This window comes from Drosophila kikkawai, chromosome 4 (genome assembly GCF_030179895.1).
Source record: "Drosophila kikkawai strain 14028-0561.14 chromosome 4, DkikHiC1v2, whole genome shotgun sequence".
Taxonomy (NCBI): domain Eukaryota; kingdom Metazoa; phylum Arthropoda; class Insecta; order Diptera; family Drosophilidae; genus Drosophila; species Drosophila kikkawai.
Window position 1 is genome coordinate 548592 of NC_091732.1, and position 14119 is coordinate 562710.

The 14119-nt window shown below is 37.2% G+C and overlaps 1 protein-coding gene and 1 long non-coding RNA gene across 9 annotated transcripts in view; one reads left to right on the forward strand and one right to left on the reverse strand.

Moving 5' to 3' along the window:
* Positions 1–14119, reverse strand: part of unc-13 — a 77016-nt gene that overhangs the window by 34877 nt on the left and 28020 nt on the right. For 3 of the 8 annotated variants that reach the window (XM_041776608.2, XM_070287677.1, XM_041776603.2), the window contains 6 exons: positions 14005–14111; positions 8411–8552; positions 7565–7889; positions 7233–7505; positions 4931–5089; positions 4746–4871 (listed from right to left, as the gene is read on the reverse strand). In XM_041776608.2, the coding sequence (XP_041632542.1) occupies positions 4746–4871; positions 4931–5089; positions 7233–7505; positions 7565–7889; positions 8411–8552; positions 14005–14111 (1132 nt within the window). Of the gene's footprint in view, positions 1–4745; positions 4872–4930; positions 5090–7232; positions 7506–7564; positions 7890–8307; positions 8361–8410; positions 8553–13289; positions 13397–14004; positions 14112–14119 lie in introns of those variants that run through there. The other 5 variants (XM_041776607.2, XM_070287678.1, XR_011445472.1 and 2 more) reach the window with 4 other exon arrangements.
* Positions 1043–1567, forward strand: LOC138929053 (uncharacterized). The gene is made up of 2 exons (XR_011445473.1): positions 1043–1256; positions 1316–1567. It is a non-coding gene; the product is annotated as an uncharacterized lncRNA (long non-coding RNA).

Consider the following 14119-nt stretch of genomic DNA (forward strand, 5'->3'; position numbering starts at 1 on the left):
AGAGTGGCACGACGCAGACGTTTCGAAAGAGCTCATCAGTTGCCAGAACAAGTCAATACAAGAAATAGAGCTCAAAGAATTAGGACAGCAGAAGGTCGTGCACAAGAATCCCAGGAACAGCGTAGCGAACGTCTGCAGCAGAATATTACGAGAATCAGGGCGGCTCGAGATAGAAACATAGATATGTATAGTACGAGCACAAGTACGACAAAGGCAGCGGAACAGTCGCTCATTAGTTCGTACATCATTCGTTCGTCTTGCTTTTGAATATGCACCAGATATTAACTACTTTGCGCATTCAAAAATTGCTATCGGTGGAATGGACAAAGTATGTCAATATTGTCAGGCGTTTAAATTTCGGAATGAAACTGCCGGTATGTGCTGCGCAGCAGGAAAAGTCGTTTTGCAACCTCTACTTGCTCCGCCAGAACCTTTATTATCCCTTCTTGCTGGAAATTCAAATGACTCAAAATTATTTTTGCGTAAAATACGCAAATTTAATAGTTGCTTCCAAATGACGTCATTTGGGGCCACTAAAATTTGTGATCTTGCATCCGATGGACGTAATTTTGAAACTACATTCAAAATACAAGGCCAGATGTACCACAAAATTGGATTATTGATGCCTGATGATAATCCGAAATTTCTTCAAATTTATTTTATGGGCAATTGTGAAGAGCGCGTAACGACCCGATGCCAGTATCATTTTATTGAACAAGCAGAGGAAGCGGTTTAGGAGTCTATAGCGAACAAACATAGTGACAGGAGATTTTTATATATTAAGATTACTGTTGAAGGTTTAATATTTTATTTACTGACAACTCTGTAATATGCTCATTGTTTCCGTATTGTTTCCTACAAATAATATGCATGACAAAACAGTGTTTGCCGGGTCAACTATAATTAGTACGGGCCCAGCAAAGCGGGTCGGGTCTGCTAGTCTATTATATAAAACTAAGTCGAGTTTTCTGCGGGGATCAAATAACTCCAGAACGCACGAACCGATTTCCACGGTTTTGCATTCGTTGGAAAGGTCTCGGAATTTGTGATTTTTTGCAGTAAAGAAAATTCAGGAAAAATTGCAACAGAAAGCGGGAAAATCATTTTTGCATAAAGCGCCAACACTGACACATAGCATGCCATAATTCTCTACTCAGTTTATTTTATGACTAATCGAAATTGTGTTCAATTTTGAGTAAAATAAGTTATTCGTTTCATATCAGTGCAATTGGAAACCAGCATTTGTATTTAGGGTGGTAAGTTGAACTGTGTAAATTATGTGGATTAGAGGTTAAATTAACCGCTCTGCCTATAGTCGAAAATGCCTATAGCACGACGTGTGAACATCGGTCTCCGCACAAGGCATGCAATCCAGCAACAAGTGTATTCACAGAACTTAAGCGAGGAGAGACGAAATGTAGTAAGGGAAAATGCCCGATTGAGACAACGCGTGGGCACACGAATTTCAACTGGTGTGCAGCATCTAAGCGGATCCCAACCAGCGTGGCAGGCTCCTAACAGCAGCCTTCCTCGACATAGCCATCGACCTCAGGACAAATTTCAAGAATCCTGAGATAGAGTGCTAGAAAATATTCGTTATCCGAAGGTGTCGCGGGTGAGACCGTGCCCCCGGTGTTGCCCATATCCGTTTTGTCCACTGGAGGGTCCCAACAGTTGTCCTCTCAGAGCCCCAGTTCCCTACCAGGGTGTCAGGCCCGGACTACCGACCGAAATTGGTAAGGCGGATAATCAGCTTACCTTGAAAAAACCCCTTATGGCAATACCACCAACGAGACAGTTTCATCTTTCCTCCATTGTCGGAACTTCCTATTTATTGAAACCATCTTTCCGCTATTCAGTTGGTCTCTAAAAGACTTTCGGATAGGGACCACTTAGTTAGTAGTTCTTGGTGATTTTAACATCCCAGGGGCTATTTGGTCCCTAGATAATTCCATTAACCACAATACATCACAAAAAATGTGGTTTACCAAAGAACACTTCAATTAAACGGATAATTTGCCGAAGGTGGCGTAACGGAGTTCGCCTGGCTTACTAGTAAATATATAAAATTATATCTCATTTTATAGAAAATACCTTGAACTTCAAAATCCATTACAAAAAATATTAATTTGGACACGTAATAGACGATCGGACCACTTTAAAGTTAGGTTTGGTTGTGAAATATTCGCGATGCGCGTAGCTACGCTTTGCAAATGAACTCGTGTTCAAATCTTCAATTCAATTTTTAGAAAGTCCTGTTAGATTTCCAAAAAAAATTTGGTATGCTACAAAGAAGTTTGGATATTTAAGAGACAATTTTTTTACTTTTCGTACATTTTTGTTGTAATAATTTTTTTTATTTTTGGCCTTTGGGCGCAACCACTGTGCACTACCATCCATTCGGGACCACCGCTGCAGCGATGGGAATATTCTCAGCTATTGCCAGCCTGTCTTCATCCCCGATTTTATTTAATTTAATATTGGGCACTTTCGAATGGTTTAGTAAAACAAATGGTGCATCTGAGCCTTGGGAATTTGTAGCATTTGAGGCAAGCTTAGTATCCTCTTCTTCGGACTTAACCTCATATATTTCAGCGGTTTTTTTCAAGAAAAATTGCAACAAAAAAAGGGGTTAAGTTGAACTGTGTAAATTATGTGGATTTAAGGTTAAATTAACCGCTCTGCCTATAGTCAAAAATGCCTAGAGCACGACGTTTGAACATCGGTCTCCGCACAAGGCATGCAAGCCAGCAACAAGGGTATTCACAGAACTTAAGCGAGGAAAGACGAAATGTAAAGGAAAATGCCCGATTAAGACAACGCATGAGCACACGAAGATCAACTGGTGTGCAGCATCTAGACGGATCCCAACCAGCGCACTATGGTCCAGCCGACCACTTTTTTTGGCCAAAATTAATAACTTCGTCAATTTAAGAGATATCAACTTGAAACTTTACCAATCGTAAAATTATACTTATAGGATGATACTGGATCAAAATTATCCGGATCAGGAAACTATATCCTATAGCTTTCATAGGAACGACTTAGAAATTTTTAAGATAAATTCACAAAACTTCGGTTACTTCAAGATTAAGTCATTTTAACTACATTTTAAAAATTTTATAGGAATCGGATGACGAATTCCTATATTTTACATAGAAAGAATCGGAAAATAGTCCTGTTTTTCCTTATAATTGCATGAAAAGTGGGTTATAAAATCTTTCTACGATTCTATATTTTTTTTTTACATTGTATTTTATTAGAATAACTATATTTGATACATTTTGTTGGATATTTATTAGTTTGCATGAGTATAAAGACGTTACTTCAGCGTTTTAATTGACATTTTCATACAAAATATAGGCATCTTTTATTGCAAATTTAAAGAAATGTGGTCAAATGTGGCATTACTCACTATATGCAAATAAACAAGAATTAATTACTCTACAACACATAATAGGTTTCAAGGTTGGACTAGGCTGGACTCACTTTAAAAAACCTTTTTGAAAATTACATTTAAAATAAAATTTTAATATTTTAGATGATAGACTTTAACACCAAATTAAAAAGACATCACAACGACTTAAAACATTTGACTATATAAAACATGTAGTACAAATCCCACTGATTCAAATTCAAGTTAAAAAATTTAACAATTATTGTTTTTTCCATGACTTTTCCTAGTTTAAGAATTGTATTAATTTTCGCACTTATAGTCTTGCCGTTCGCTCGTGTGCAATCAGCTGACTTTGGAAGACTCTTGTGCGAGAGTGGCGCCACCTGGGAAGATTTCGAGAATGGCACGTTGATGGTCACTCTATTTCTAATTAATAGAGACCAAAATAACTTTATTTGGTAAACTTTCAAAAAATGGGTTTTGGCCAAATAAAGTGGTCGACTGGACCATAGTGCAGCGTGGCAGGCTCTCAACAGCAGCCTCGCTCGACACAGCCCTCGACCTCAAGACAAATTCAAAGAATCCTGAGATCGAAAAGATTCGGTATTTGAAGGTGTCGCGAGTGAGACCGTGCCCTCCGGTGTTGCCCATATCCATTTTGTCCCCTGGGGGTCCCAACAGTTGTCCTCACAGAGCCCCAGTCCAGTTCCCTGCCGAACTTGGCAAGGCGGATAATCAGCCTGCCTTGCCAAAACCCTGACAGAAACCTGGTTAAAGCCGGAGATTCTAAGCTCCGAAGTTTTTCCAGCTGTGTTCACAGTATACGGGCTAAATCGGCCTATCAGAGAGGCGGTCGACTCCACTCACACGTCCGAATTAAGAACTTTCGAGGAATGCAACAATGTTGAATTCCTTTGCGTGAAGCTATTAGTTATTGGTAGTTCCATTTTTGTTACGTGTTCCTTCACTCCTCCATTGTCGGAACTTTCTATTTATTGGAACCATCTTTCCGCTATTCAGTTGGTCTCCAAAAGACTTTCGGATAGGAACCACTTGGTAGTTCTTGGTGATTTTAACATCCCAGCGGCTATTTGGTCCCTAGATAATTCCACTAATACACTAATAATAATACTTTTTTATGCCACATACCACGGAGCATTGAATTATTTATTGACGACATTGAAATGCTGTCTTTGAGCTTATTTTCATTCATATTTACATAAAAAATAAAAAATATTTCAAAACCTTTTAACAATTAGAGAAAGGTTAGAGAAGACAATAAATATGGGGCATACACGAGAATGTGATTAAATGTAGAAGTAGAATCGTATTACACTACTAGTCTTACCTGAAACTCTCTGTTGTATAATTCATAGCAGTTCTCAAATAGGAATTGATATGTAGATCTTAAGCAGGCTTTAACGCAGTCTTTAACCACTGTACTGGCTCTTGGGGGGCTAGATAGTTCTTGTACCTAAGATATTGTTCACGTATATTGCAAATGTTTACTATTATTCACATTAATTAATTTACCTTCATACGGAAAAATGTAATGCTGGTTAATAGATCAACTGTAGACTTCAGGTCCATTAATTTCTCAGGACTCGATGCGGGAAAGTTATTTCTGTACATGGATAAGTCTATGCGAAGAGAATTGTGCAATTGATCCAATAACTTGACAAATTTCTCCTTCTAAAAAATAGTAGCGTTGTAAAAAAGCCGTAAAATATTGATTAATATATGTGGGTCTTTAAGTTCGTAATATAACAATTTGACTGATTTCGAATTAAAGGGGGAAAAACATCTGTTTTTGTAAGTTTAATATGTAAAAATAAGAAAGGATGTATAATGAAAGGACAAATCCGATATGATATAAAAAACAAGAAAGGAAGCTAACTTCGGCACGAAGTTTGTATACCCTTGCAGATTGGTTTATATTATAGATTTAAATGCTGAAAACACTCACAAAACAAAGTTTCATTACATTTTATCTATACTTATTATGTTTACAGTTTGACAGTTACAGTTTTACATTACCAGCTTTACATATTTTATACATTTACCGATCGCTTCTATGGCAGCTATAAGATATAGTTGTCCGATTTTTATGAAATTTATACAAAAATTCTAGAATAATAAAAAAAAGCTTATATCTCAGAGTAAATAAAAATACGTTGAAAAACAACGAAGTTATAATTTTTTCTATTACTTTTCCTATCGTTCCTATGGCAGCTATAAGATATAGTCGTCCGATTTTCATAAAATTTAAACCAAAATTTTGAAATAATACCAAAAGCTCATGTGTCAAAGTAGATTAAAATACGTTGAAAAACAACGAAGTTATAATTTTTTCGATTAATTTCCCGATCGTTCCTATGGCAGCTATAAGATATAGTGGTCCGATTTTCATAAAATTTTTACCAAAATTCTGGAATAATATAAAATGGCTATATCTCAAAAATGATGGAATAATATCGAAAAACAGCCAAGTTATAATTTTTTTTCCAAAAATTTATCGAACATTTGTATGGCAGCTATATGATATAGTCGTCCGATCCGGCCCGTTCCGACATATGTAGCAGTGAGAGCATATAGAAGACTATATGCAAAGTTTCATTCAGATAGCTTTAAAACTGAGGGACTAGTTTGCGTAGAAACGGACAGACGGACGGACAGACGGACAGACGGACAGACGGACGGACAGACGGACAGACGGACAGACGGACATGGCTAGATCGACTCGGCTATTGATGCTGATCAAGAATATATATACTTTATAGGGTCGGAAACGTCTCCTTCACTGAGTTGCAAACTTCTGACTGAAATTATAATACCCTGCAAGGGTATAACAATATGAATCGCATATAAATATATAGATAATATTGTTAACTTTATAAGGAGAATTCGACAGAAAGGTCTTCCGCGGCCAAGAAATTAGAGCTTTTCGAAAGATTCTTTTCACAACTTTGTTACATTAGGAAATATTCAAATTGATCTAATTTTTAAAACGAATTTTGAAATATTCGAATGCATTGTCGCGCAAACGCATCATAAACAAATACACAAACAAACTGAACAAATACAAAGTAATGTTAACTTCTATTACCTAACTTATTACTTATTTTACTGACAGTTTACAATTTAATATTCACAGCTCTGCATTTTTCTTTACATCAACATATTTTTTCTATGGCAGCTATATGATATTTTTCGTAAAACTAAAACCAGAATTCTGAAATAAAAACATTTTTAATTAGATGAAAATATATTGAAAAACAACAAAGTTCTATTTTCTCCGACTCATATACCATTGAGATTATCTAGAAGAGGGACTAGTTTGCTTAGAAACGAACAGACGGACAAGAATATATATACTTTATACTTTTATTCTGACTAAAGTTATAATACCCTGCAAGGGCATAAAAAGTATACTTTGCGACATCAAAGACTGTGTACACCATGCAGTTTAGATTTTTTTAACGACCCATTTCTGCGAATTAAAAACAAAACCAGCTGTCTTTTCTAATGTAAACTGATCGTTCCAATTAATCTACTGTTGAAAATCATTATTGTAAAATTGCAAATAACGTGGCTAGATCGACACGGCTTGTGATGCTGATCAGGAATAATAATACCTAATGAGAATAACTGCGATGAAAACTTCTGGGAATAAATAATAAATATAATAACGGTATAAGTTAAATAAATAAAAAAATAAAATAATTTGTTTTCTATTTTGTTATGTTGGACCTTCGGTCCAAGTTTTAAAAACCTAATTGAAAACCTATCGCTTCCGAAGATGTTTTTCCGCCTGTAATCCTATAGAAAGTATTACCCCGAAATTGCTAGCTGCAAATCGATCACTGGCAGAAACCGCTGAAGAAGCAGTCGTATGAGCATAATATGCATTAATGTTGGCCAACAAAGTGCTCATCACAGCAGGAACTCCAGGGCACAGATATTTCGCAGACAGACAATGAAAATGGGTCATTGCTTGATAAATATTCTCAATGCCGTAGCGCATCGAGAACTCGTCTACGATTTCTTCGGGAATTTCATCAAAATATAGCTTCCAGGCTTCGTCTCCCTTTTGCGTCGGCAACTTAACCTTAAATCATTGTTGTTGAAAAACTGTTTATATTTCTTGTATTAGACGTCTGAACTTACCATTCCCGTGTTTTCCTCACAAAGATAATGGAAGAGGTTCTCATGTAGGCAGGTATATTGAACGTGATATGGAGCAACCTTTTCCTCGCCCTTGATTTCAACCGATATGTGAAGTCGTATCGCCCCGGATACTGCAGACTTATCAGTACGCTTTTCCAGATTATACCATACATCCATTTCACCGGATAATGTCCGTACTTCAATTATAGTTTGACCCAAAAAATCATCAGACTCGCGTGTTAATTTCTGACGTAGCTTTGATTTTAGATCGTTGTCTTCGTCCCAAACGCGCACTTTAATGCGATCGGAAGAGTTGTGGCATTCGCTGTGTATCCAGTAACCCACATTTTATTGAAATAATGTTAAATCAGATTTCACAAAACTAAGTAAATCTATATTTCTGTCTTGGTGCAATTATTCTATAATTAAATGCACTATGTGTGCTGAAACGAATGGGTTTGCGCCCATTGAGAACGATCGTTTGTTTTTTCAAAACGATTGGCTGAGGACCGAAAATGAAAAAAAAACCGCGTAAAGTATATTTTCTTACTTGAGAAAGGAAAAAGAATCGGATGAGCAAGTAATGTAAAATTCACAACTTATACGAATAAAAGAATCATGAAAAATCGATCCATTTCGGTCAAGTAAAAAAATGTATAATCAGATAAATGTTTATAGATTTACATAGAGAAAAGTATCATCGTTTCTTCTATACTTAAGGTGTGTATTAAACAACAAGAATTACAAAAAATTCATTAACGATATTTAGACTGAGTGTTTTTGGGCGGCTATAAAACTGAATAGGAGAATTTATAGATTTTTTTTTGGGACATGTCGAGTACTCACAAGTGAAACTTCTCGTTCCACACAGGATTAAGTTCCTGCGGCATAGTTCGCGTTCTTTTTTTCACCTTGCTAACCTGCACCGTCACATATGGATCACTGGTACCGCTTTTATCCTTCGCTATCAGGCCTTGAGCACAAATCACTGTATTCAAATCACGTCAAATAGAGTTCATCAAAAGTTGATCAATTTTGTTTCGTTTCCAACACCATAATCCATCCGAAAAAGCACCAATTTAAACGTGTTTAACCAAAACCGATTAATATGAATGTTCCGTAAGTTTTGTTTAGATAAATTTGCAGTTATGGTTTTTATTTTTGTTTAATTTTATTCATAGGTTTTTGTGGAGTTTGAAACGAATAACACTCGTTGTAATATTTTTGATATTGTTATTTATGTATTTTGTTTCAATTTTTTCAGTGTTTACAATTGATTTTCAAGGGAGAAAGAAGAAGAGAAAAAACGGATGTCTTTTAAGTATTTGGATCTTTACACAATATCAGGTTTCAGCGCAAAAACAGTGCAGTGCTGCCTGACATTATCATACATCATATGTACATATATGTATGCACATACATACACACAAATAACAGTTTAATATATACATAAGTATATACAGATATGTACATATGAATTTGCGTCAGTTAGTAAGAGAGATGCAGGTGTGACACAACAGTAAGTGTTTTTGTGAACATGGGACCCAGTGTTAGACAAAGAATAATAAACACTTATTTAATTCTGTATAATTTACAATTATTTTGTGACGGGAAATAAAACAAAAAAATTAATAATCATAGTTTATATATGGTAACATATAAACTTGCCTATTTAGTCTGAAAAATAGTTCATGTAAATTATTCTTAACATTAAGTAAAAGAATTATACATTTTTAATTAAATTAAACTATTAGAAAAATAATCGATCTATTAAAATTAAAAATTAAAGCGAAAACTTTACAACTTTTTCAGCCCTGTATTTTATTTACTTAATTATTAGTAAAATAAACACAAAAATCCTATTCAAAAACAATCACAATCGGTGAGCCCAAAAAGTATTATAATATATGTAAGTAACTACCAGAGATCTGCATTAGTGCAGCGCAACTACAAGTATACCGCATACATACAACGTATTTTTAACACACCTGTCTGAAAGTGGTGTTTTAACTTGTTACTTTTCTGCGAACGTTATATGCGATGCCAAATATGAGCAACACCTAATGCTTGGTAGAATTCTTACTCACGATTCATGAGTCCCGAAAGCGGTCACCGCATACACAAATGTATACTGAGTAACAAATATTTAAAGTAATGTTTTTTAAGCGAGTAAACTTGTAGTGCTCAAAACAGGCACTAGTGCCGATCTCTGGTACATATGTACATATATGTATACTATGAGATCTGTCATATTTGGTGAAAAATTTTTAAAAATAAACAACTTATCTAGAAATATTTGTAAATTTAAAAAAATACTATAAAGATAATATAATATAAGAAAATATGATATCACGAAAAACTAGCATAAATTCATTAAAATGTTATTTGTTTCGATTTTTCACAGCTATAGCTTACAAGTAAATAAAGTTGTAAAAATAATTCGTTAGAATTTATTAAAGGACGGCAAAAATCCTCGATCAGAACCCCGCGCCCTATCCCAAGAGGAGAAGAAAAAGCTTACCTGGGCTGAGGAGAAGATCGCTGAGGGGAGGCTTCACTTCGCCAAACTCTCCAACAAGAGATCGACTGGCGGATTCGCCAAGAAGGTGGAGGACACGCTTGCCAACAAAAGGCAACGATCAGCCGAGAGCGCCTGTATGGACACACCGGAAAGCAAGCGGCCTAAGGAGGAAGGCCGTCCCCAAATGGCGAAAAAGCCCAAAAAAAAAAACCGCAAAAGTCAGTGAGGTGACCAAACGACATTTGATTGTGGCACTTATTGACAGAAGCGATGAAGCCGCAAAATGCCCAGGCGCGGTGGAAGATGGTGCATGCGCGGCACCACTGCGTATGGGAGAGCCCCGACATAAACGATAGAGGTGAGGCACTCTTAGACTTTATACTCTCAACCAACATAGGTATAGGAAACGTGGGGGGGAACAGACCTTTGTAGGTCCCACCTCCTCAAACATGCTATATCTTACACTTGAAGGGGATAAGGTACTTTGGTATCAGAATGGAGAGTTCTTGAGATACCATCCTTCTCAGATCATAATAACATACGGTTCAATACGCATTCGAAAACTCTCCGAAGCAATCAGTGTTCAGGAACCCCCGGAATACTAACTGGGAAAAGTTCAAGAAGACTATCGGGACCATATAGACTCCTTTGCGAGGACAAAAGCACCAGGACTATATGGAATATTCCCAAGCATGCTGCAGGTGACCAAGGAATAGATTACCCAATGGCTCTATGCAATATATACAGCTTGTTTAAGCACGGGCTATATCCCTATCCAATGGAGGACCTCTCGGATTGTCTTCCTGCCCAAAGCGGGAAAGTGCAGCCAAGTGAGCCCCAAGGATTACAGACCAATACGCTTCACCTCATTTCTACTTAAAACGCTGGAAAAGCTGCTGAACTTATACATCAGGAACGATGTAGGAACACTACAGTCGACCAACCAGATGCCTACATGAAGGGGAAATCAGTGGAGACGGCACTGCATTCGTTAGTAGCCAGCATTGAGAGAGCCCTCCACAATAAGGAATATGCACTCGGAGTGTTCATGGACATATCCGGCGCTTCCAACAACATTATCACGGACGCTATAATGGATCGCCTGGAAGCGACCAACACGTCCCCCGCTATCAACTTGTGGATAAGAAATATTCTAAGTTACCGGCGGGTACAATCAGATTGGGGGGGATTATTATCACGGGATTCTGGGCATCGACCCTCAGCTCGATTATGGAAACAGCACTCAGGGAGATATGTGAGTGGGCGGAGGAGGTAGGACTCAATATCAATGCGGATAAGACGGACCTCATTCTCTTCACCAAGAGATACAAAGGATCCCCCCGAAAATTAACAAAACCAAGCTGACCCCGAAAACACAAGTCAAATACCTCGGCATTGTACTTGACAGCAAGCTGACGTGGAAGGCCAATGCATCAAAGAAGATACTCAGCAGCACATGGGGCCTCTCATCCGTTTTAATGCATTGGGTCTACATATCGGTGGTGCGTCCGACCCTTCTGTATGGAGTCTTAATGTGGTGGCAAGCCATGGAGAAGAAAACGTATATAATAAGCTTATGGAGAGAACCCAGCGGCAGGCACTGCTCTGCATATCATGGGCGCTGAAGTCAACCCCCACCAAAGCACTCGAAACCATAATCGGTATATATCCCCTAGATATCCAAGCGCAACTGACAGCAGGAACGGCGGCACAACGTCTGGTTGCATCAGGAAACTGGTCGCTACAAGGATTCGGGCACAGTTCAATTGGTCGAGACATGAGCAGTACATCTGACTTCATGATACTCAGAACGTACCCGGTTGTAAACACAACAGTATTCATGGGACCAAATGACTGAAAGTCAGGCCACAACCATGCTCAATACCTCAATATATACACCGACGGCTCCAAGATGGATGGAGGAGTTTGAGCGGGCATATACTGTTCAGCCCCTAAAATGAGGCTGTCGTATAAGCTACCAAGTTAATGCAGTATATTCCAGGCGGAAGTATTCGCCATCAAGAAGGCAGCAGAGTTTGCGCAAAGCATAAACCGTCCACATGAGGCGGTCAATTTGTTCGTAAACAGTCAAGCGGCGGTAAGATCCATGCAATCATCAGAGGTCAGTTCCAAAAATGTACTGGCTAGCACGGAGTCACTAGATAGGCAGAGCACGACTAAGTAAGGATCTACAGGGTTCCCAGCCACTAAGGCATAGACGGTAACGAGACCGCGGACGAACTTGCAAAGGAAGGCATCGGACTGGCGAGTAAAAGATCGGAAAGCGTTCCTGTATGCCTAAGAGCGATCGAAAGTGAGCTAGTGAGTTGGGCTGACCCAAACGGCACATGCAGTCAATCTGGGTATTACCGACAACGCCAAATGTCGGAAATGTGATGAATCCGAGGCAACCGAAACCTTGGAGCATCTCATTTGCAAATGTCAGGCCCTAACGAGGGCAAGAATGAGATACCTAGGCTCTTCAGTTCTGGCATCGCTAGAAGATGCCTCCAGGAGGAAGACAGGCGAACTCCTTGCCTTTGCGAAAAACACCTTGATCTTCAAGGATCTCGAAACCTGCATAAATAGTCTCTAGGTCCATCCAGGAGTTTCCCCGGATAGCTATGGCCCATATTGGCCTATGTGTGGCCCCTCGAGGGCCGTCCGGATTAACCTAACCTAACCTATTAAAGGACGCATCAAATCTACAACTTATATAGTAATATTTGTTAATTTAGAAAACCATTAGTAAGATATAATCTTAGATAAGCTTTTTGGCAAAAATAAGAAATTTTATACAACACGAAAAGCTAGCATTAATTCAATACTACTATCGATTTATCACAGCTATAATTTACATGTTAATATATTGCAGTGTAAAATATGTGGTAAATATAAAAAATAAAATATAAAACACTTAGAACAATAATCGTTGTGCCTCTAAATAACATACAGGTTTCTTAACCTGCAGAAAACGATAGATATATTAGCTATAATAACTAGTAACAGTAGTTGGTGTAGGTATAGTAAATTAATAAATCTACTGATTCAGTCATCCTGCATATAAAGAACAGTATTAAGGTGGATCTTATACTTCAGCATTACATTTTCGGCAAACTAAGTATGCCAAATAAAAAAAGTTAATTAAAAAAAGACAATTTTAAATAAAAGTAAATTTCAAGGACTTTTAGTATTTGTGTGTACCTGTGATTGTTAGTTTGCATGACCATTTAGATGTTCCCTCAACAGTAGCGTGCTCAGCCTGTTCTAATGAATCTATGTGTGTGTCGGGATCCACACCGAATGTCATCCTTAAATTAAATTTGATATATGTATATATGTATATATATATATATATACACGTATTTATGTTCATTTTGTAAAATATCAAATTAAATGATTGATTACCCAACGACAGTGGCGTTTATTTTGTTGTTCTTTAACTTGATCTAAAACCCTATTTTTTCTCTAGAAAAATTTAATTTCTATTAAAAAAAACCCCCTATCGCTTAGTAAGTATTTTGTGTCGTATTTTTGTATATTATTTATATTTATAAATGAAACTCACATATAAATTGGAACCGACAAGTTTAAGCTAAAGACTTATCATGCTGTAACAGTAACGTTCTGTTATTAAACTGAGAAGCTGTTGTTTTCATATATATGTGAATTTCATTGTTACATACATGCATAGCACATACATATTATATCAGTTTGTATAAAATTAATTAACATCCAAACACATTAAATCACGCATATATTCCTAATTGATTAATAAGTAATACAGCCGTGTGTCGTCATTCAAATTGCAAATATACATTCACATTCACATTTATTTCAAACCGACAACAGAAAAATACCACGATTAGTTTGTTACTTAATTTAAATTAATTTCGTGTTTATTTAATTATTTCCAAACCTGTGATTGCTATCTTGGCAGACCATTTGCTCGTGCCATCCAAAACGCTTTGCTTAACCGCCTTCATATGACCGGTATGACTCTTCTCCTCTACGCTGAATACGGCTCTATTTGA